This window comes from Falco punctatus (genome assembly GCF_963210335.1).
Source record: "Falco punctatus genome assembly, chromosome: 6".
NCBI classification, from domain to species: Eukaryota; Metazoa; Chordata; class Aves; order Falconiformes; family Falconidae; genus Falco; species Falco punctatus.
The window spans coordinates 54,403,751-54,427,115 of record NC_137585.1 but is presented as its reverse complement, the minus strand read 5'-3'; the positions used below and the strand labels follow the sequence as shown (position 1 = coordinate 54,427,115).

The 23,365-nt window shown below is 36.3% G+C and overlaps 1 protein-coding gene across 4 annotated transcripts in view; it reads right to left on the bottom strand.

Annotated features, from left to right (window-relative positions):
• MON2 (MON2 homolog, regulator of endosome-to-Golgi trafficking) overlaps window positions 1-23,365 on the bottom strand; it is an 89,414-nt gene that overhangs the window by 33,567 nt on the left and 32,482 nt on the right. For 3 of the 4 annotated variants that reach the window (XR_013928672.1, XR_013928673.1, XM_080390712.1), the window contains exons 12-28: window positions 22,076-22,308; window positions 20,744-20,825; window positions 19,852-20,033; window positions 18,534-18,646; window positions 17,807-17,911; window positions 17,470-17,550; window positions 17,311-17,384; window positions 17,147-17,237; window positions 15,752-15,853; window positions 13,463-13,573; window positions 12,484-12,659; window positions 9,119-9,281; window positions 8,310-8,603; window positions 7,346-7,544; window positions 5,387-6,015; window positions 689-832; window positions 117-134 (exon numbers count right to left, since the gene is read on the bottom strand). Coding sequence is in view for 2 of the 4 variants with exons in the window: in XM_080390712.1 (XP_080246838.1) it covers window positions 117-134; window positions 689-832; window positions 5,387-6,015; window positions 7,346-7,544; window positions 8,310-8,603; window positions 9,119-9,281; window positions 12,484-12,659; window positions 13,463-13,573; window positions 15,752-15,853; window positions 17,147-17,237; window positions 17,311-17,384; window positions 17,470-17,550; window positions 17,807-17,911; window positions 18,534-18,646; window positions 19,852-20,033; window positions 20,744-20,825; window positions 22,076-22,308 (2,797 nt within the window). In the remaining 2 variants the exon portion in view is untranslated. The remainder of the gene's footprint in view (window positions 1-116; window positions 135-688; window positions 833-5,386; window positions 6,016-7,345; window positions 7,545-8,309; window positions 8,604-9,118; window positions 9,282-12,483; window positions 12,660-13,462; window positions 13,574-15,751; window positions 15,854-17,146; window positions 17,238-17,310; window positions 17,385-17,469; window positions 17,551-17,806; window positions 17,912-18,533; window positions 18,647-19,851; window positions 20,034-20,743; window positions 20,826-22,075; window positions 22,309-23,365) is intronic. The other variant, XM_080390713.1, reaches the window with a different exon arrangement.

The window sequence follows — 23,365 nt, the reverse complement described above, 5'->3', positions numbered from 1 at the left end:
TAGTCTGACTATGGAAATGTACTCTACATTGAAGTAAAGTACATTTAAGTAGGAGAAATGTTGCAGTCTAGGCAAGACAACTACATTAGGACAATCTTTAAGGAAATTTAACTCACCGGTGCAAATAGTTGTATCTAGTGTGATTCCATTGTGTTGCAGGACAAACAGAATAAGAAGAATTAATACATACATAATAGTTACCTCTTTGATTACACTGAATCAGATGCTCATGCTTAGTGAACAGCAGAGTACACAGATCAAAAGAATTACTGAACATGTCCCATTTCTCTACAGCACGTGCAATTAAAAAACTTGCAGCTTGAGGGAATTTTCTCCATTCAAAATTATTATGTCTTTCTACTAAATTTGGTATCACGTGTAGGACAAGTTATTTTAGATTAATTCACTGGAAAAATTCAGACACATTCACTATGTCTGGTGTCCAGGCATGACCCTTCCTACACAGAGGAATACAATCTATAAAAGCAAAGTAGAATCCAAAGGGAGCAAACAAAGATAACAAAAGCATGTTTAAAAAAAACAACTAATAAATTAACATATTATACCATACAACATGCACAGCAAAGTTTTTCCAGATGGAATAAATGCATCTTGCTAAACGACCTATATCTGAAACTGAATTCAGTTCACCAGCCAAGTGAAACAAGCGAGATTTCTAATTAATTACCTGATTATACTTTGCATTCGCAACATGCTTTGTTTCCAACTGTCCATACTGTGGAGGCTTGCAGGAAAATTCTACAAAGGCCAACAGCTGGTCAAAGATTGCAGGATACATTATCTGCATATTTTCTGAGCCCACACATATAGCCTATACCAAAAGAAAATACAAAAGCTTAATATGTATTTTGCACTTTTGTATTCAAAAATCTGCATCAGTACAAGGAGCTCCTAAAGAAAAATTCCCATATAAGACTATACAAGAGTCTGTACAGCAAGAGCTGTATAAAAGACAGTGTATAGTTCTAACAGTTTAAGGAACGTAAGTTTTGTTATTCTATTAAAGTAAAGTAAGTAGCAAGATACCTGGGCATATATAGCTTAGTAAATACAGCTATCTCATTTTGTCCAATAAAAGATATCTCTTCTTCACAAATTCTGATTTGACATGACAGCAAAACGTAAGGCCTACGTAAGTCCTGTCTGTTGGTCTCAGCCACATCTTCTTTAAGTTCTACTTCAAAGAACATTTAAATCTCAGAAGTAATTCATACAAGGTTTTCATAAGCAGATAAAATTGTGTCTTACAGAAAGGAACATAAATAAAATGAGAATGATATGTTTTAGTATAGCTGAAACTCGTAATCTTGCTTTAAAATGGAAAACATTTCACGAAGGGTGATATACTTAAAAGATGTCAATGAAATACCATGTTGTCGTAAGCTAATGATTTCCTGTTGCAATATAAATCCCAAGGCAATCTTGGGGCTTTTATTTTCAAAGCCAAACACAACGATTCTATGAAGTTACTCCCAATTATTTTCTGTCATTTTAAACGTCTTGCCTTTCTTCTCAAAGTCTCTCCTCTCTAAGCTTCAAGAAACAGTCTATTTATTGCTCCACAAAAAGACCTTGTGCTTGTACTGTCATTTTCCTCTGGGGAGGAATTACCCCCCCTTTTCATTAACCACAGACCACGCATGACAAAACTCATACTTCTTTTCTGAAAAAGATGCTTAGATCCTAGATATTCACCTGTGTGGCAGAAGACTAAAGGTTTAATTGCTGATCTAAAAGTCACATGTGTCACTAAGGATGTTGAAAGTATCTTTAAGAGATGCTTATAAAACAAAGTACTATTTACTGCATGAAGTGCACTTATTTACATACTTAAGAGACATGTATAAATCAAAAAGTAATGGTTGGACAACAGTAAAACACAGCCAAAACCTAAAATAAAATACTCTGCAGTCAACTGTTTGTTGTAAAAATTGATATGGTACTTTAGGTTCAGAAATTTATGCTTTAAAGGATTCTAGCACTAACCTTCAAACTTTTTAATAGTTCAGATTTATCTAACAACTCCCAGTGCAACTACTGTCAGACTACTGGTTTTTTTTACAGTTTTCTGTAGCTAATTCTCTACCATCTTTGTCGGTATGTGTAAATACAGCCTTGAGTCTACCACACTCATCGCTCAAGAGGTTTGCATCCATAACTGCCTACAGAGGCAGAATTCAAATGTGTCTGACACCCAAGCATGTATCTGCGTTCCTCTGTTTGATGAGCCAGCTGGCTCACTGCAGGGTTGACCTGGAGTTAACGTAGGGAGGGACTGAGAATAATCAAGAGGATTTGCACTTGTGTACAAACTTTAGCTGAGGCTACAGTGATGAAGCAGGCAGCTACACTACAGCCGTGAAAGTCCAGAAGACAAGGTCTGATGAGAAATAAAATTAAGAACAAAACAAGGAGTGTAAAATGGGCTCAACACATGGAAGTCTGAAAGGAGAATCAAAGTTCCCTTCCAGTGCTATATTCCCGAGTTGCAATCTTTTACTAGTGCAATCACATCATAAAATCTCTTTATTAAACCAGTCAGAGGCTCAGTCTTAAAAATGTTGGGGGTTTTTCATGCTATTCCAACTACAAGTTGTTCCAGAACTTCTTAGAAAATCAGAACTGACCCAAATCTTCCTGTATCAGCAAAGAACAAAACTAAATCTGATCCCACATGCAAATATTTTAGAAATACTTTGTTTCAAAGAACATGGAAAATATTTACATACTCTTCCTTAACCATTCCACTAGCTCTTGCGAGTACTCCTGAGAATATTAATTCATTTCAACTGAGGAAGAAGATACTGTGGCCTCCAGCAAAACCACGTGATGGACAGCCTTTGCTCCATACCAGTACTGCCTGCCTGCCTTGTTATGTGAATTGTATCGCGTTATATATCCAAGAAGAGCGATCATATGACTTCACAGAACTTAGTGATATCCAAATACACTTAAACTTATTTTTTGATTGACTTCAGTGCTGGCTTGCTAGTAATCAAACTATAGATAGGGTGGGAGCTACTGTATAAACTGAGGTACCTTCCTATGTAAATCCATGTCGTGGTTTAACCCCAGCTTAATCTGTATTTGCAAAGGCTTGTAACTGCCATACTAACTATTTATATTGGGACAGGGGAATAGAGATATCTCTATTTTTCATGGGGAGTTATTGCTTTTGTTATTGTTTAAGTAAACTTCAGCTAAACCAGTTTAACATCTTGACAAGATCAAGAGTATAAAAAACACGCAGGTTTTCCTCCTTTTAAAAACTCTGGTAGCCCCTTCTTTGAAAAGCACTAATACTGTCCTGGTTTTGGCTGAGATAAGAGTTAATTTTCTTCTTAACTGGTACAGTGCTGTGTTTGGATTTAGTATGAGAATAATGTTTTAGTTGTTGCTAAGTAGTGCTTACCCTAGATCAAGGACTTCTCTGTTTCCCATGCTCTGCCAGTGAGCAGCTGCACAAGAAGCCGAGCGAAAGCAAAGTCAGGACAGCTGACCCAAACTAGCCAAAGGGATATTCCATACCATAGAATGTCATGCTCAGTATAGAAACTGGGCGGAACTGGCCAGGGGCTGCTGGTTGCTGCTCGGGGACTGGCTGAGTGTCAGTCAGCTGGTGGTGAGCAACTGCATTGTATATCACTTCGGTTTTTTCCTCCTTGGGTTTCATTCCCCTCTCCCTCTGCTTTTTATTACAATTATTATTGCTTGCTTTGTTTTGTGCTTTTTGGTGTTTTTTTTTTCTTTTTTACTTTATTTCAATTATTAAACTATTCTTATCTCAGCTGATGGGTTTTACCTTTTACTGATTCTCCTCCCCTTCCTATTGCGAGGTGGGAGGAGTGAGTGAGCAGCTGCATGGTACTTACTTGTCAGCTGGGGTTAAACTATGACAGTTCTTTTTGGCACCCAACACGGGGCTAGAATCCCAACCCTGGAGGTATGAAGGTATTGTGAGGAAAACCAATCACAAATGGGGGTTCTTCCAGGAAACCTGCAGGACAAATGCCTGCAGCCTTTGGGAACTAAGAACACCTGGATAAGGAGACCAGCAAAGAAACAGAAGAATCTTAGAGGTGAATACATGGAGTAAGTGGGGAGAGCAGGACTAGGGCAGGGCTGACCTGCTGTAAAGGGAAGGGTACAAAAGGGTCAAGCCTGACTGGAAAAGGATGAAAATGTAGTGGATACAATTGGTGTTAAAACTTTGCTATTTATATTCCCACACACAAAACTGAGATTTAATACCAACTTCTAACCTTACACATCTGTTCTCAAAATAGATTAATGAATATTCATTAAACCCATAAACTAAAGAAATGACTGCAAGGTAATGAATCTGCCTTGCTTCTAGGGTTTAAGTAAGTATGAGAGAAGTCAATCCACATGAAGCAAAAAGAAAACAAGATACTGAATTGCTGCTCATTTTGTAGGCACCATGTGTTCCGTGAACGAAATGGGGCAGGATCCTTTTGGGGGCAGTTGGCGGGCAGCGGCATGACCACACAGCTAAGCAAAGTAGGCATAAAATGAAAGCCCAAAGGAATAGAGTCAGATCACATGGATAGCTTTCACTCTAGCATTTCCTGAGTAGGCTTTTTGGGGCAAATTTTAAGCTTCGGGTTTTTTAAAGCAGCACAATATAAATGCATGATCCCAATCATTATCAGCTTTGTTTCTTTTGAATAAATAAGTTTTCTGAATGAACACTGTATTTTGCAAGGAGATATTTTACAACTCCAGAAAGAAGCAATTTTTTTTTTTTTAACCATGCAGAAAAAGGGCACCCTAATCTGTTGTTTATAGATTCACTTCCAGGAAAGGTGCTATTTGAGGGTAAGTTTTATAGTAGGAACTTCTTAAGGAAAATGCTGCACTTCTGCTTAAACAACTGGTTAACAACAGGCAAGAAGGCAGGCGGTCTGCCAGAGACATTTTATATATTACATTTTGTATGAACTCGAAGTTCTCATGATCACTGTTCTTGACTTTGTTTATGGCAGTACCTGGGCAACGTAAGGAATACTGTTTGTGGGACTGTTCCCCCAACTCCATGTACAGACCTTCGTACAGTACAATAATTTAATATTAGACAGACAAGTAAATGGCTACAGACACAGCACAACACTGAGGGTATTTCTGCAATCAAGCAAAAGTGGATTTCATAAAGATTACACCATTCTTTTCAATGATGAGCACCTGGGCTGCACCGGGAATGGAGATCTGATTGTTCCAATAACACTGTGCAATTACAAATAATATAAAAATTCATGTTTGAGTCACCACACTATAGTTCTGAGAAGACAAATTGAGACACAGTGTAGTTTATCTTTTCACCACGCATTTGAAGTCACATTATTACCTTTTGTAAAACATCTAAAGCTGTAAGCACTGCTTCCTGTAAACTTGTCAGAACTGCCTCGGTGTAAGATGGAAGGATGAAAGGGGAAGCATCAGAACTGATTGGAACCGAAACAGCACCGTGCAAAATGACACCCAGCTTCTGCAGATCATCCATGCTGAAACCAGTTTTGATGTGCTGGTAAAGAGCTGGGAATATCTGAATTAAAGCTGTAAGAAAAGGCTGGCTGGGAATGAAAGTCAATTTATCACAAGTAATTGGAGGCCTTGTACTTTCTGAACCAATCCTATACCAGCTGTTCCAGGCTGCCCACCAAAGATTCAAATCTTCAATCTCATCTGTTATTACAGGTGGTTCAGAACCATTGTATCTTCCTATTCTTTCTCCTATGGAATCAGTTCTCATGAATGATCTGCCAATACTAGTGGCAGTTGTTGTCCCTACCACCACAGGTACGGAAACGTTGATAGCCGGTGGTGTATCAGGTTTCTCTGAGTCTCGGACAGGAGAAACAATTTGTAAGATCTCCTGGAAGCTTTTCAGAGCAGCCAAGGAAACTTCGTTATTTTTGCTGAGTGCTGCTGATTGGATGTGATCAAGAAGAACATCCCAGGCTTGGGAAAAGTCTCCTATTTAAAAAAAGAAAGAGCAAAAAAATTAACTTAGAACTGTCCTCCTATTCCCCTTCCCATCCACCCTGTCTCTAGAAGGCTTTTCATGTACTTGTTACTCTAATACAGAAAAATGTCATGAGGTTAGGTGATGGCTTGGATGAATTTCAGAATATTATCAGTTCAACTGTAACCAGAAAGAATGAACATGAAATATGAGGAAAGAAATAATATATCTAAATTCATGTCAAATTTGCTAGCAAAAAAATCACATACCACATCCCATATCAGAAAAAAATGTTTTCTTTATTCAGGATAGCGAAACAGATTTGTTCTTATACATACCAGATGCCTGCTGAATTCAAAAAGTGTGAAGTACACACAAAGAATTAAGGGTCAAATCTATAGTCATGCAATACAGTTATAAAGAATTTATTTTAAAATGCTCTGATAATTGTACTGTGGAGAAACATTTTTGGAGTTTGAGTTTTTCATTAAATTTAGCCTTAACCTTCAATTTTCTATGTTACTAATTACAGGGTTTGAATAATTAAAACAGCCCTGTAATATTTTAATTTTTTATTCAATTTTAACTCAGGTCTAATATAATTTAAAATCTACTACATTTCAGCAATACCCTTGATAGTTATTCATGTATTGATATCTCTATCAAAAACAACCAAAATGAAATAAAACACAACTTATTTCTAGTTCATATATGTATTAATTGCATACTATGGGATAGTGAAAGTATATTGATGTAGTGGGGAATTTTCTTTGCAACCTATACATTCCCTGCTTCTTTTTCCCTTTCTCCTTAAAGAAATTAAACATTAGGTCATTTACCAAGCTACTGTAAAATAATACTACATACAACTGAACAATATAAATGTTCAGTACTTCACTGAATGAAGTGAGATCTCTTTATATTGTAAGAACACTGCTAAACTTGACACACGGATGCTACAGAAGAGTTCCGGGCAAGTACTGCGTAACCTTAGAAAGACAAGAGGAAAAATATGTTCTGACAACCAAAAGAACAGAAAAATTATTATTGTTATCAGGCTACCAGAAATCAAAGCTATTTGGCACCTAGAATTGTGACTAGTGAGATTTAATTTCAAGTACATAGAGAAGAAGAAACTGGTACTTATAACTTTTGGCCCCAAGGAACACGGATTAAAAACTGTAATTTTCATCACATTTAAGGCAAGACACAACAGAACACATTTTTAAGCTAAGATTAAGATTCTTGCCCAGTACTTTCACTGAAAAAAAATAATACAAAAGCAGAAAGTTTATTACTGTATCTTTCAATAACTGTTTAAAGTTATTGTATAAACTTTACCTAAAGGCTGCAGTAAGTATCTCCTGGTGTTAAATATTCTTGCAACTCCAGCCAGTGTTAATACCCATGTCTCAGCCCACTGTTTCTCAGCTGTATCCCTTGAATGATGGATGAGAATGTTGCCTCCTCCTGATTCAATCTTCTCTTTGTCAGCTGTGGTGGAAGATTCTCGAACCCTATCCAACAGGTGAAATAAAACCTGTAATAGTCAGAAAAAGAGGAAAAAAGCAACTTTTCAAATAACATAGTTGTATTTATAGTAAAATAACAAAACATAGTAATTTTTTCCATTATCCCTTCTGTCACTGTGTCTTCTTGAGAATTCTCTTATTCTAAACAGTCCCTGCAACAGGTGAGAGTAAGGATCAGTCAACTGTTGTTTACTTGAGAAGGGTTAGAAACAGCATGATCAGAACCACTGAGGACAGTGTTACCACTAACAGAAGTTAGCAAACCAGTGGATGTCTGATACCTCAACAGATACAACTTGCAGACTCAACTACAGCCTGATTCTTCCATAAGGTATAACCCAACATGACTGTGATTTAGAACAGGGTATTCGACAGATCTTCTCAAAAAGAGCCAAAACAGAGCACAAAGCAACAACAGATCAATAATAATATCAGATCAGTCCAATCATATGACCCTCAAACGTCTCTATACTTTTGCACAAAGAAACGAGTCATTCATTCTTATAGGAAGGGAACAGCCTTTTTATCCAACTCCTGAGTAAGAAAGAACTCATGAAGATACAAAAATCACATTTCATAAGAGGCTTTAAGGGCCAGAGAAGAGACAGTGTAAAAAACCACCCACGAAACCTAAGAAATCAGACTTCTGCCACCATATGTTATCTTTAAAAAGTCTTAATAAACTAGCTAATTGATATTAAAATAGCATGTCAATGGTTATTAAAATATGAATGCAATTTAAAAAATATTCAGTGAAAGTTTACACATCATACCTTCCATATTACTGTGTGCCATGTTGAATGTTGCAACAAAGTTCCATGAGCACCAATAGTAGAAAACAATGTCTGCCCAGCGCTTTTTCTAACTGCAGGTCGGGGATCCACACACAGCTCTCCAAGTTTGGCATACAGGCATAACCAAAGACAGTCAAACGGTGATGCAGGATGAAAAGGTCTATTCAGCATCACTCCCTTTTCTTCTGCCTGTTTCTGCAACACTGCTTCTTCTTTGTTTAGCTCCTTTTCAATTATTTCACCTCTTTGGAAAAAATAATCTGAAATATTCCACTACAAAATAAATAAGACATATGCTGTTGTACAATAAAAATATTACAATGCTCTTAATGATCATGAAATAAACTGTTTCTCATTTTCACATTTAAAAGCATTTTGCAAAGTACATCAAGATATTAATTTCCCTGTACTGATGGAAGACAATCAGCACGTAAGTAATGTGAGATGCAGAAAGTACTTTTCTTAGCCTCAGCTTTCATGCCCCAGTCATACATGAAGTACTAGAAAGGGAAAACGCATATTAAAAATAAGACAGCGATGAATGTGCTTACAACACAGTACTATTTCTTTAACCCTGGAGTCATGCAGATTAAAGATAAATTGTGCCTACTCAATTTACATATGATTCCAAACTCCAGCATAGGAGTTCAGTAAGAACTCAAAAAATAGGTTTTGCTTTCATCTGTAGAATTGACTACAGATAAATTTTCATTTAAGAAAAAAAAAAAAAACGAGAAAAGACAAAGAAAGCCAGAAGCAGCATCACTGTAGGTTAATATAAAACTCACCAACAAACCAATTGAAGTTAAGCTAATATTTAGCTCTTGATTGTGAAGTCCAAAGCTTCCTGCAACTTCAACAACTATCTGTAGACAAGTACATGGCATTGTTGGAAGAAAGTCTGTCACAACCAACTGAAGACACTGGAATGCAGTCCGTATTAAGGACTCTCTTAAAAAAACAAAACAAAAACAACACACACACACACACACACTCATTTCAAATTTCTTCAAAAGCACAGCAATTTTTTGAATATGATACAACAGGAGATAGCATTATTAAAAAAAAAGAAAAAATCCACTTAATATTTTGACATTAATGTGCAACAATGCAAATGTTTCAAAGGGTTTTTTGAGATATAACATTAAGTTCAAGCTTCCAATTCTGATGTATTTTAGACTGTTAATTAGCTAGTGAAGTCGAAGTTTAGACTCTCCCGTGGTCCTCAGCTAGTTTTTTATAAAGTGAAATCCACTTCTATGTTCTAGAGTTCTGGGACTTGTTAGTTCAAATGTGTCAGCTAAAACATTCTAAAAAAGCAACAATGGAAAAAACAAAGCTTAAGTTTAAACATGATAATCTTAGCTGTTCTGAACAATTTTTTGTATCAGCAGTTACAAATTACTCAAAGTATGCCAAACAGGTGGGCAAAATGCATGTTTATATATTAGGAAACATTCAAGCTAATGTAATGGTAGTCATAGTTGCTTCAATACTACATTATGTTAGACAAATTCTTTTCAAAATATCTGCCATTAAATAGATCTTTAATAAATACTTTGCCTTCAGAATCAAATTCTTAATACCAACATTAAAAAAATTTAGCATAGAAAAGGTTTATAAAAAGGAGCTCTCAGAAGCAGCACAGTCATCTAAAACAAAAACCTTGTTTAGTGAGACACAAAATGAAGGAACCAAAAGGATTGGTGGACTCTAGATTACACAAAATAGGGAAGATGCATTTCAATTTCACTAAAGAGTAGGTTTTTTTCATGCTTAATATTCAACATATGAAATAAAAAATTCAGAAAGTTTGTGATACAGAAACTTAGCGTCCTTCAGAATACATATCGCAGGGAAAAAATCAGAATACAGATATGTCAGTTACGTATTTCAGAATTCTAAATAAAATAGTAATTTTTTCAATTAATTCAAAATGAAAATCATAGGTGGGCCATTTCCACTGTATCGTAACAGCCAACATGATATGGGAGAAGCCAGAGGAATGCACAAGAAACTTCACATGGACCATAATGGTAAAACTACTAATTCTCTAACACTGCAGAGAGACACCCATCCTACGACATAAGATCAAAGGATTTATCATTGCTTTATACTCATGGAGGAAACGCTTATACGCCACCTTCTCTCATATTCATTACAGGAGTCTATAAAGTGAAACTGCAGTTCCCCCTCCACTACAAAGTTCCAGAGGTATGTGACCTTCAAGGACTCTCAAGAGAGAAAGAAGGCAGGAAATGGAAGTACAGTTATACTACATTTTGAAGAGCTGAGTTAATGGGAAAGTAAACTCTCTTTCCAATCTTCAAATGCAAGGCTGCTAGAACAAATTTAAAACAGTTCATTTCCCAATTTATGTCCCACACTATGTGTTTGGAGGAAGGTTTCAAAGTCCTTCACGCAAATGGCAACAGCAATACAGCTCTTCAAAACCTAAAACTGTCCTTGATGTTATAGGTGGCCATGGAAAAGGTAAACACAAATGCAAGAAACTTAAGCTTAGCTTGGAAACTTAAGATTGAGGTTTATCTATCCTTAAAATAAAAAGGGGCATCCCGTTGAAAAAAATCTTCAAAATCAGACTTCCTTTTGTTTGGCAGGCTAGTACCACACCATCAAGAAGTGACCAGTGTTATCACTGGCTCTCAAATAGCATCTTCTGTATTTATAGCAGCTTTGCAAGTTCTCCTAGAAGGTAAAAGGATTTCTGTCCTGGAGTCCAGGATTTTCACTGACCAGAGGGAAGACATTTGTGAAGAAAGTCTCACGGTTAGTAAGTTTAAATATGAAGTATGATAACAGTGCCCACATCTTGCACTCACAGCTGTAAGTGAGGTAAGAAATTCAGTTGTTTCCCAACAAAAAGGAAGCTTGCTTGATTTTGTTTCCCCCTACCGTAGTTGATACGATGTGGGCAAACAGTACTACGTAGTTGAAGAAAAGTAGATTAGTCTATACGCTTTTTAGGAGGAGATGAAGATATTACACAAGATCTTAGTAACATCTTGAGATATTGGCCAGTGAGGCATGGGTTTAAAATGTAACGGGATCTGAAGACTGTCTTCAGAAGGAATCCGTGTTGGTTCTCATCCATTAACAACAGTGAAAACCAACATGCATGTAGGAACCACAGAACACACCGCACTCACTGTGGGAACAGCAGGTACCAAAGGAAGCACGGTTACCAAAAAGAGGATGTTCACAACCAGGAATGTCAACATCCTTGGGGATTTTGTTGAGTACTACTGCCAGAGCAAACAATGCTGGTACAACACCAAATCCTTCAAGCATTGCAAGGGGCTTTAGGAGGTCTTTGTATGGCCAGAAGCTAAGATGAGGTGAAAGAGACACACCAAGGTGAATTGTTCTGATACCAGAGTTATTTGATGACCTATCTTGGTGCTAGTCTTGACTAGCACCAAAGAAGGAATAATGTGGTCTAAATGTATGGGTATGGTTCTTGGTGCTTATAGTTCTAGGGGCAGATGTTCATTTCACTGCTCATTTGAAAAATACTCCTTGCAACTTCACCTCTTGCTTTCCCTTGTGGGCAAGAGAACCAGTCCAGTAACATTCCCTCTCTGTTGGCAACAGTCAGCTGTTAGTCAGTCAAGGGACTCACCCACAGCAAGTAAATAAACTTCCATCCTTGTGCTACCAGTAGCCATTTAGAGAGGAAGGCTTCAACAGAAAAAGAGAGCGTTCAGATGACAACACATACTAGAGACTACCCAAAGATTAAAGAAGAAAAAGAAAGAACAGAGGAACTGTGAGCAACAGCTAAGTCAAACAGAATTATCTGCAAGCACCAGAGCTATGTCCAGCAGCTGGTTAACATCAAATTAATTGGCGCAAGGAGTACTCCTCAGGATATACTGCATGCTGACCACAGGAGAGCATAGAGTGGAATAATACTGTGGTCTTCTGACAGATTAATTCAGTAAAATAAAAGTGTGCTACAGGACAAATTAAAAGGTATATTTGCGTTGAATAAAATTGTTCACAAGCTACAAATGACAATGTAAGTTATGGCTATTATCAAAGTGGCTCTTAAAGTAAGAAAAAAAAAAAGCAGAATTATTTCTATTATTCTTACCTTACATGATTTCTAAATTTCATTTCCACCACTTACCCCTGATCACTTCGGATTGCCCCCATAACTCCAAGCACCAATGGCCAACCAGGTCCTAAGCTGTCACCCTGACTTTGCAAAATCTGTAGCACACACTCCAGCTGCTTGATCCTGATATCAGGATGACTGATGTTTGACAGTTCCTTTAGTGGATTCAATAAAAGCAACTGCAGTCTCTAAAAGTCAACAAAAAAACATATTAAGGATGCTAAAATTTAACTGAACCTTAATTATTTTTACGTATAGCAAGTGAAAACATACAGTACCAACTGAAGATTTATTAAATGAATTCAGTAACTCATTCATTACATGCTCAAATTCAGTGTCAGACTGGCCTTTCTAAAAAATTGTTTTAAAGGATCTCATCAGAAGATCTACATTTTTTTCTCCTCCTCCCTGACAACCACCCCTCCCCCCAACCTGTTCTCCAGGTCCCTCAGGAAGTAACTACAGCATGCTGCTGTAAAAACCACCATGCAACTTTATGCTCACCCAGCAGGGCTAGACCCAGCTTCCTACTAAAGAGACCTTGAAAAAACTATCCATTGAATATCAGTAAAATTATGAGAACATTTTATTAATAATGGATTAAATAGCTGTGATTTAGGAGGTTAGGCAATTTATTTTTTACCTGCCATCACATCACATATATACTTCTAAACATTCTGGAATCGTTTTGCACTCATGAGGGTGATCCATAACTTGTTCTAACAAACGGACATTGTATGCAAGCATCACTACTCTTTGTTACGCATTTGAAAAAGGAAGGAGAGCAGTTCATTAGAATGCATAAGGTTATTCTCAATAGTTACATCTGAACATTACAGCTGTAGGCTTTATAAACTCAATAGTAAAGTTGCTGTATGAATGCCTCTTATTCGTTGAACTGTTGAAAACTTCCTCTAGGGAAGATTTTGATTTCATGTTCATTTTAAGTTCCAGAAAAGGAGGAAAGCAGCTGCTTTTAAACTTACTTTACCTGATTTTGAGATAATGGAGGATCATGGCTGAATGTCAGTCCTGCTTTAATGAGAGAAGTTAAAGCTTCTGCTCCCCATTCTCTCATTCTCGAGTTTGGATGCTGACAGACCTGAAAACACAGCAATATTTTTTTTAAAGTCACTTTTATTTAACCAAGATTTGAATACAAGTAATATAAAAAATGGATATTTTAATTATATTAGAATGTACATAGGTATTATTTTTATAACAATACAATATATCTATAGATAATAAAATTAGGTTTAATAATAAAAAAATGTTTATCTTTTGGACAGACATACCTTCTGAATAAGGAAGCAATAGGAAGCAGTGAAAGACACAGAAGGAAACATAATGAAAACCACAGCACTCCAAGCCAATATATTTTCCAAAATGAATATATTAACTGCTAATTCAGATAATGATTGATTAAAAAGCACCAAACATCTCTTCAATGAATGCCTGAAACTCTCATATTTAACTTAGCCTTAAGCTACTATAAAACTCAGTTTCATCTTTCACGCACTGTTTAGCGTGACAGTAGCTAACATAGAAAGTGTCTGCTCTTCTGTATTCTCAAATACAAAAAGTACATAGTGAATGTAGAATAAGCTTTACACTTCATTATTTCAAAAACTTGACAAAACAGTAGTGAACAGTATTTCAAGCTTAAGTTTCAAACGTTTGACTTCATTTCTCTTTGTCTTCTAGTTATCTAAATCTAATAGTTTTGTTAATTGCTTTTTTTAGAATAGAAAAAATTAAAACATTGTGCAAATCCATTGCATAGATACCTAGTATGAACTGTACTCCCATATATGATACATCACCCTCAAAGAAATAAGTCTATGTTTCATTGACCTCTACATAATTATTTCCACCCACCCTGCCAGCCCTAGCTCAGACGGTGTGAGAATCCAGAATCAGTGTCCAAGGCAGGATCATAAGGAAGGCTGATGGTTTTATGGACCATTGCCTTATCAGCCACTAACCAAACTGAAAAGGAGGACAATGAAGTAAAGCTAGCTTCATGTTACAAAATGCAGACAAGAAATAACTACTTTCCTGAATTACTTATATTTTTGTTACCCTATAGAAGAAAAAGAGAATTTTAACTACTTCGTGATGCTCTGAATCTGACCAGCTAATCAGTTCCAGAGACAGAACAAATTCTTCCCCTCAGGTTCTATTTAATTGAATTTGCAGCTGGTGTTTTCTTCTTCCTTACTGTACCTCAGTGACAGGTTTAAAAGGAAATAGGGCAGTACTTTAAAAGAAATTTAAATAGACTGTGTATTTCCTACAAAACAGTGACAAATACCCACAATAGATAGCAGACTGAAACAGACTGCTTACTAGATGAAAACAAAGAGTCCCGAGATGTGGACAGTGAACGTTATTGTCTTGGAAAGGGAAAAAAAGAAAAGAAAAAGAGATGCCTCTGCTCAAGTCTTTAAACCCCCCAAGTATCCAAATTTCTTCTCCTAGATAAAAGATTATGTGGAGATAATCTCCATAAATAATGTTAGAGATGGCAAATCCTTAATTTGAAATAATGCACTGGTTCTGTGGAAGTGTCTGTTACGTTCTGGAAAATGAGGAAGAAAATCTTTCTCCTTTACCCACTTTAAATCAAGCCCTGTTCTTGTATTTCATTCTTCTACGTATCTTTGCAGAGAATTAAAATACAATTACATTCTATCACTTGTTTTTAGTTTCACATTAAAAATTTAAGATTTTTTTTTCTTGATGGAGCATATAATTCATGTTGAAGTTAAAATACTTAAGAAATTTAAGTAGGATTATGACATCTGTTTTTATATTTGTACAATGTTTTCTTAAAGAGAACATTCAAAACCCTTTGTTAGTAAAACTAATGGCTTAAATCTATCTGGTAAGGACAGAAAACTGTATCTTAAAATATTCCTAGATATTTGTACTATGTGAATCCAAAGTGAAACCCATTTATGTAACCTTAATTAAAAACACATATGAAGTATAATAAATTGATAATTTTAAACACTGCAGTGTTTTAAACATACAAAGACTGACCGCACCATAAAAGACAAAGTCAATAAGATATTAAAATACTGGAATTTAAATACGTTAATTCACTTAAAAATTCAAATTGTGATGCATTCAAGTTGCAAAAAAAGAAGTGCATAAACAAAAACATTTAAATACTGCTCAGATTTTTTTTAAAAAATACACTTCAAAAATGCATTCCCACAATATCTTTATTAATACAAACTAAATTCTAGTATAACTAATAAAAGCAATTAGTTACCTCCAGAAGATGACCGGTCAGAGGTCTCCAAAGAATCTCTATCCTGTGCATGTTGACTAGTCCTGTTTCCAGTAATTTAGCAACAGCAAAAAGCGATGGTTCCTTAATAAAATGGAATTTGAAGACATGACTTTGAGGTAACTCAGATAATGTCAGAGCTTTTTGCTACATTGTAATTAATAAATTAATGTGCAATTAATCTCACTGAAGTACTGTGTTTTGTAGACTGTGAATGCTGTCACAACAGTTTAGGTAGCAGGGCCAGGAAGTTTCCACAGCATCTGCAGTACTTTGTGAGAAGCCACAAGGCGGTAGCAACACCATACCATGAAGAATATTCTTTCATAATTTCATTCTTTCATAAGTTTTCTCCAAGTTTGACAATAGTCAGAGCACTGGTATTCCTTTCAAAACTCTTCTTTTTACACAGTCCTCCCTCTAACCAGTTTTACAACATATTTTACTAGAAAAACAGCCTTTTTCCCATCACAGCTTTTAAAGCTGAAGTTATATATGAGCAAACAATACAGAATATTTAAGAATCCCCTTACGTTTTATCTTCCATTGGCTTCATAAATTCCTCGTTCATCAAATACTCTGCAAACACCTGTGATATGCTTCTTAAATTATTTTTTAAAAAATCAACATATAGTCAAAATGACTGTTGCATTGGAATTATTTTCTGTTTCCATTTCTGATGATTCTTTATTCTCATCTTCTACCGATTTTAAATGCAAACTTTGCTTATTTTAATTCATTCTGTGTTACTGCAATTGTCAAATATTATAAAGGATATTTTCTGACATCATTATCTCTAGCATAATAGATCAAGTAAGAATTTTTAGAAACCCTCCTCTGGGATTAGATTATGACAAGGAGAATATATAATCCATTTTATTCAATCGCAGGGTCTTTAACCTTTCAGAGCTAAAGGTTGTTTACTGAGGCTGACAGGAATACTATCATTTTCCCAAGTAAATATGAATTATCAGGGGGTTTTTAATATCTAAATTGTATGGCTTTTTCTTAAGTATATTATAAAAGAAAACTGAAATTAATATGAGCACTCACAGAACATACTGTGCTATTCAAACCCCCTAACTTCTGAAATTACAAGGGCTTTAAAAAGTTTTATCCACCCATAATCTGATTAATGGAAACACATGACATTCCTTAGTTAGCAAAATACATAGCAGGAACACAATGAGAATGTTCAGAGAATTTAGTAACCATATGAACCATTGTAAACAAGACATCCTCTGGTTCCTAATTTGTTTTTTACTCTAGAGTAACAAATGTATTACTGTCTTAATATGAGAAATAGTATAAAGGATAAACATTCAAGTCTTCTGCCTGTTTCACAAAACCATCTAAAAAGAAAATAAAGAACTCTACCTTATTGTTTCCATAGGCCATATCCATGGCTTCCAGAGACAAGGAGCAAAGAGCGTTTATTAAGTGATGTAAAGACACATCATCAAGGTACCTGAAAAATAACAGCTATCAAAACACTGCCAAGTTTGATATATATACATTATTTTAATTATAAGGTTTCTTACTGTGAGCTTTCAAAAAGCCTTGAAAGTATGTTGGATATAACTGGGAGATCAGTCATAACTGCTGTAGTCAGAACCTTGAAAAAGAGACAGAAATGTCTTATCCATTGCAATAAAAATTAGTGCATAATCATTAACAGTAAAATGAACAATCATGCTTACTGTGCTGGGCCCTTCTACAGCTCTTCCAGGTTTTAACGCACCCCCAACACCAGGCTTCAGTCCCAGAATCCACACAAGATGCTGAAATACAAAAGGATCGTTTTCAGCAGAAAAGCCTTTTCAGGCAGAGAGAAAATTAACACTGTACTTGAGCTAGACCCGGCAGCCTTCCAGCCAAACAGAATTCAAGGGAAATGCTACAGTACTTAATCAAGGCAATTCAAAGTACACCATAAGTAGAATCAAAGCTTATTCTATTGCTCACATGAAAACCTAAAACCAAATTACAGCAAAAAAGCCAGGCATAAAAGCAAGGTATAAATATTTCCTGGTTTACCTGAAGAGTAGCCAGGACAAGTTGCCACGACGTACCAAGAACGGCTCCATGGCAGTGAGCTAAGTTGAGTAGTGTCCTCATACACTGTATATTTTTTGAAGTCAGCTAAAAAAAAAACAAACCAAACCACCAAATGACCACACAATTTTTACTATTCTACAATATTTTACTATTTTACTATTCTACAATAACAATGCACTTTTTTACTAATTAGCTTAAAGATTACATTTTGTTTGCACTGATGCAATATATCTTTTTTAGAGTAGTTCAGTATCTCTCCTTCTTCTCTTAGTCTTATCTTGCTGGGGGGTCGAATACAATTTGGTCGCTGCCCTCTCCTCCCAGTTTCACATCATCACCAAGAACACAAATTCAAGTACTCCCACTATAAGTGCATCTTCTCCACAAAACCAGAGTCTATCTTAAAAAAAAAATCATGTAAGCGAACCTTCACACACAGGCACATAATGGAACTGAGATCTAAGGTTTTTCAGACAGAATGGATGGGAGCTGCTGAGCTAAGTGTCAGATGAAAAACAAGAGTAAGTCTTTCTTACAGCCAGAGAACATTGCTGTCCGGGGCTGTTCCAAATTAAAAGTTTAACACAATATTTCAGATAACCAGTATTTGTAAGAATGCTGTGTATCTGTTGCCTATTTTTGAGAGACAGTGAGATGCAGAAAGAAGCAGTTAAGCAGGCTGAGATCACTTACAAGTTGTACTTACCATTACGGTTCCTTGTGGCTGAAGAGCTAAGGGCTGCCCTACTGCTACAACCTGCTGATGAGATTCGCTTGAGGGACTAATCATCTGAACATTCTGTCCCTGAATGGAATACGCTACAGGAAAATTGAAAAGAAAAAAAATCTAAGTTTAAAATACAGTACTTACTTGTAGTAGCAACCACCTTCTGGCAAACACACTCCAGAGAATTTTTGCACAGTACTAGTTATAAGGTAGCTCACTTTGAGACCTTTAGTTATATTTAGATTATTATGTCATTGCCTTATGGAGTTAAAGGAGGCAGTAATTACCCTGACTTGCTAACTATTAGATATGGCTTGCAATACATTGAGACTGGAGTATTCGCACCAAGATACAAGCACTAGACTATGTCTCAACTCTGTCATCTGTGGTAACTGTGTGTAAATGGTATCACTGTGTGCTACAATTGTACTCGTGCAAATGCTATGTCATGATGTTTTTCCAGTACAGGACTTCAGGACAGCTATTTTGTAACTCACCGGTAAAAAGAAGGGTAACCTACATAAAGTAAGTTCATTGCTTCATTTCCGCAGAAATCCCTGTAGCTCAGTCATGCATATTGCTTCACAGACTTAAGATCTAATAATAATACACTTGGTTCGTGGGCTGGAGTAAAGGTGCTGGTCCTTGTTCCCACACTAAGGTATTTTTGTTTTATATTAAAAGGTCTAATATTAGATCCACCTGCATAGTCTCTAGGTAGTTACATTTCTTGCTACATAGTAATTAATTTTTAAAATTATAAACAAAGTACATCCTCAACAGGCATATCCTATAAATTACAACATTCTCTCAGGATGTAGGAAGCATCAATTCAACTTGTAAGCTGAACAGAACCCAGAACTTGAGATCTTCTGTTTATGCAGTAAGTACTACCATCACTCAACAATTGTACAGAAGACTGTAGAACACGACGAATGCAGGATGTTTTAGCCAACTCTTAAGTATCCGAGTTGCCCGGAGAGCTTTTCAGAATCTGAATACCTTATTTACATATCCTAACAGATCTTTAGGATGATAGACAGATCGCCTTAGAATATGAACTTCTGACATACACCACGTATTCAGGAAGTTTTAGGTTGACTAGAAAGATACCCAGCAGATGCAGCAAGACTAACCAATTCTGGAAAGCAGGCAGTCTAGGTCTTGTCTGAGGATTCCAACATAATTTAAGACAGCCATATACTACAGTTGTGTATCTTTGGAATCACATCCCAAGAAAATTTAGGTTTACAGGACAATACATGGAAACAAAATTAAGGAAAACCTATATACTTACATTTGCTAGACAAAGCTGCAGTTGTGCTGTTTAATACAGTAAGGGCATAGTGAGGAGGCAAGGATCCTTTGCAAATGGCAGTGATAAAGGCATCTCTTGATGTTACAAGACCCAGTCTTCCACAAAGTGCAGCCATAGTCAATTCTGCTTTTAGAATATTTTCAGTGGCAGCTTCATCAGTGCTGAAAGAGTACACATCATTTATCAAGAACTAATCCACAGCACAGAAGCAGGCAGCTAACCAAAATTGAAAACAATGAGAACAGCTACTTTAAACCTGTCAGCACTATAAATACTGAAGAACAAGCATAACCAATCAACAAAATACTTCAGAACCACTTCCTGTAAAATTGATCTTCAGTTCTGAATGATTTGGCAAAGAAAACTATGAGGAGATATGTAACATTAATTTTAGAAAATGGCATTTGATAACAACAGATGCTTTGAAAGAGACAATTAAGTTACCAAAGTTATCACCTAGTAAACGGCTTTTCCACTTCAGAGACTGCATAGTACTAATGAGTACTGAGACATTATTTAGGCTTTTATCACCAGTAATCAGAAAATGAGTAGAATCACTTCAATGTATTGAAACATTCAAAGTAAAAAGGAATAAAAATAATATAAATCGTTTAAAAGCAAGCCAATCTAATTAATTGTGCTATACTGAAGTGCATCAAAAGCTGATGCTAGACTTCTGGAGATCTCTGTATCTCGTACTCAACTTAACACAGCCTCACCCTGTCTAGCCATCACTAACCCACAAACTGCTTACGTGCCATGAACAGTGTACACTCATACAACTGTCAATTTGACTGGTATCAAAAGTCAGTTCAAAGTACAGTTGGGAATCTCATCTTTGAAAAATCAAGAGAAATGAAAGACCTAATACCTGGCATCAAGTAGGAGGGATAAAGCAGCCAGAAGACCACACCAACAAGCATTTACCATTTCTTCCCAGACAGCTCTGCTAACTTGAAAGAAAAACATATATTTGTTTATAAGCAGAAACACAGTGTTTTACTTAATAGCTTCAATTATATCACAAACAAAATGCTTGCTACTGCATCTTTGAAAGTGTGGGTTTATATGTACGTTTACACAAACACATATATGTGTACACACAGACACCCTCACATCAATACCATTTAAACAGCTGCCTTTAAAGTAACATCCATAAAGTAAAAAATGTCATCAAGACAATACTTATTCTAAATTACACTCAAAAAACCCCTTAGAAAGGTATATATAACTATTTTTAATATTTGTCTGTAAAAAAAAGCATTCAGAAGCGCACAGATGTGGGAAAAGAAACTCACTGAAATTTTGCAGTGAAGGAAAAATCCTCCCCCCCGTGGTATGTATAATTCTCCATATTTTATCATTCTTAAGGGGTGGGGGTGGGGGGTGGTTTGTGTAGGGGTGGGGGTGTGTGGAGAAGGTCTAACAGATTTATAATGTGCCCGCATCCCTTTCCCAGCTCCCTCGCTGCCCCCCGCCCGGCCCCGCCCAGCCAGTGTGCCTGCAGCACCACGGAGAGCTCCTCACCGCCGAGCGGCGTCCCCTGTCCCTGTGCCGCCCGTGCCCCGGTGCAAACTTCAGCGCTACCGTCCCGGCTTCCCGGGACACAAGCTAAAATCACTCTTGAGACACAAATCTTTCTGTACGTACATATACAGCCTCCTCATATGCTGCACAAATACAAACTTCAGTTCATACTACGTCAGTTTTTAAATAAGTTCTTCCCTAAATACTTCAATCATATTTAAAATCTCTTAATTAAAATGTTTATCTTTTTATCTTGTTACTAGAACTACATTTTTCTTTTAATATGGTTGTAACTGCCACATTCCTCTCAGCCACGTTGCCTCTTGTGACCTTGGATCTCAGTGTTAAACAGAATTAAGGACAAGGCACAACAGAAGTTGTGGAGAACAGAATGCCTGTTACCTCCCCCTCACATACCATGTACATACCTGTAGAACAGTATTAATTGACCATAAGGAGTCTATGGCTAAGGTGCTATAGGACAGAGACAGTACATCAAGCATCTTTTTTAGAGACTACCGCTGTTCCGTTACAAAAAAACCCCCACAAAACCAATTCATTAAAAGATTGTATGTATGATTTAGAAACAATAAATTTCAGCAAAAAAAGCATGAACTACTTTAATCCTGCTTTATGTAAACCCAGTATTTTACACAGTATGTGCATTTTCAAATACCTAGTTCTTTCTCTGATTGGTCAGATACAGACTGCAAGACTTGCTGCTCTGAAGACTGCACCGGTAATGAAGATGTCTCTGTTGTGGTTTGACCGACTGTTTCTGCCTCTCCCAGCTCTCCTTCAATCATGGTAGTGATACCACGGACAAGATCCAGTAAACAGTGAAATGCCACTGACATGGCATAGCCTTCAGGAATCGTAGGTGGCTCTACTTTGTCCAGCATTTCCAAACTAAAAAATTGAAAGCATGACAAGTAAGCATGTAACAGTACCACTGTGATTAGCAACAATAATAAAAAACAAGATTCCAAATGAATGTCAAGTAGAAACAGGCTCCAAACACCATCCTTTAAGATTTACAGCAACTCAAGAAAAAAAACTTGATTAATCAAGTCATTAAGTAAAAAAGTAAATGAATCACTAAATAAAATAGTAAATGAAAGGGTAAAAACTCCAAGTACAGTATTTAGATCTGCAAATAAAGTATTTTAAGAAAATAACATATATAAGCAAACATTACTGAATGAATCATTTTACTTTTATTATTTTACTTAAAGCCACTGCAACAGAACCTATTCAGTACACCACAAGTACATAGGAACAACAGAGGAAATATGTCAGAAAACCATGACAGTGTGAACATAGTTACAACAAATCGAGAACAAGTCAGACGTTCTGTTATTGTTATCTTTAAGTCCATACGACCAGAAAAGCCTGTCATAGCTAGATAATACATGACCAAATATTAATCACCTACATGCACAGGTAAACAATGGAAGTTATTTGTACAAAGAGGAAATGTTGACATGATTCACTGCTGAAAACCATGCAATTAAAACATCACTATATTGGAACTACAGCCTCACTGCCGCTTTTCTACATAATTTACCTGAAAAGCACATAAAGAACTGTTGAGTTAAAAATCCAATAGGAAACAGATTGTAGCTGCCACAGCTGCAGCATCTACACAAGGAGAGACTGTCTGTTACAAAAACTACCTGATATCCCAACCACCACTATTTCATCATTTACTCTTAAAAAGGCTAAGCATTCCAGCTACAATATACCAAAGACATTTTTATACTGCAGTGTCACCACTGTTTTCTGCACAAAGGATTTTCCTTCTCCCACATGTGTAACTTTTCAGTTATTACCTCTGATTTCCTGAAGATGGCTGCCTTAGATATCTGGAGGCACAGGCAGTATAGATAAATCAAATGGTCTGCATTTCACCCTCTATCTACAAATAAGCGTGAGTATATATATGACTGTGATTAAAATTATTAAT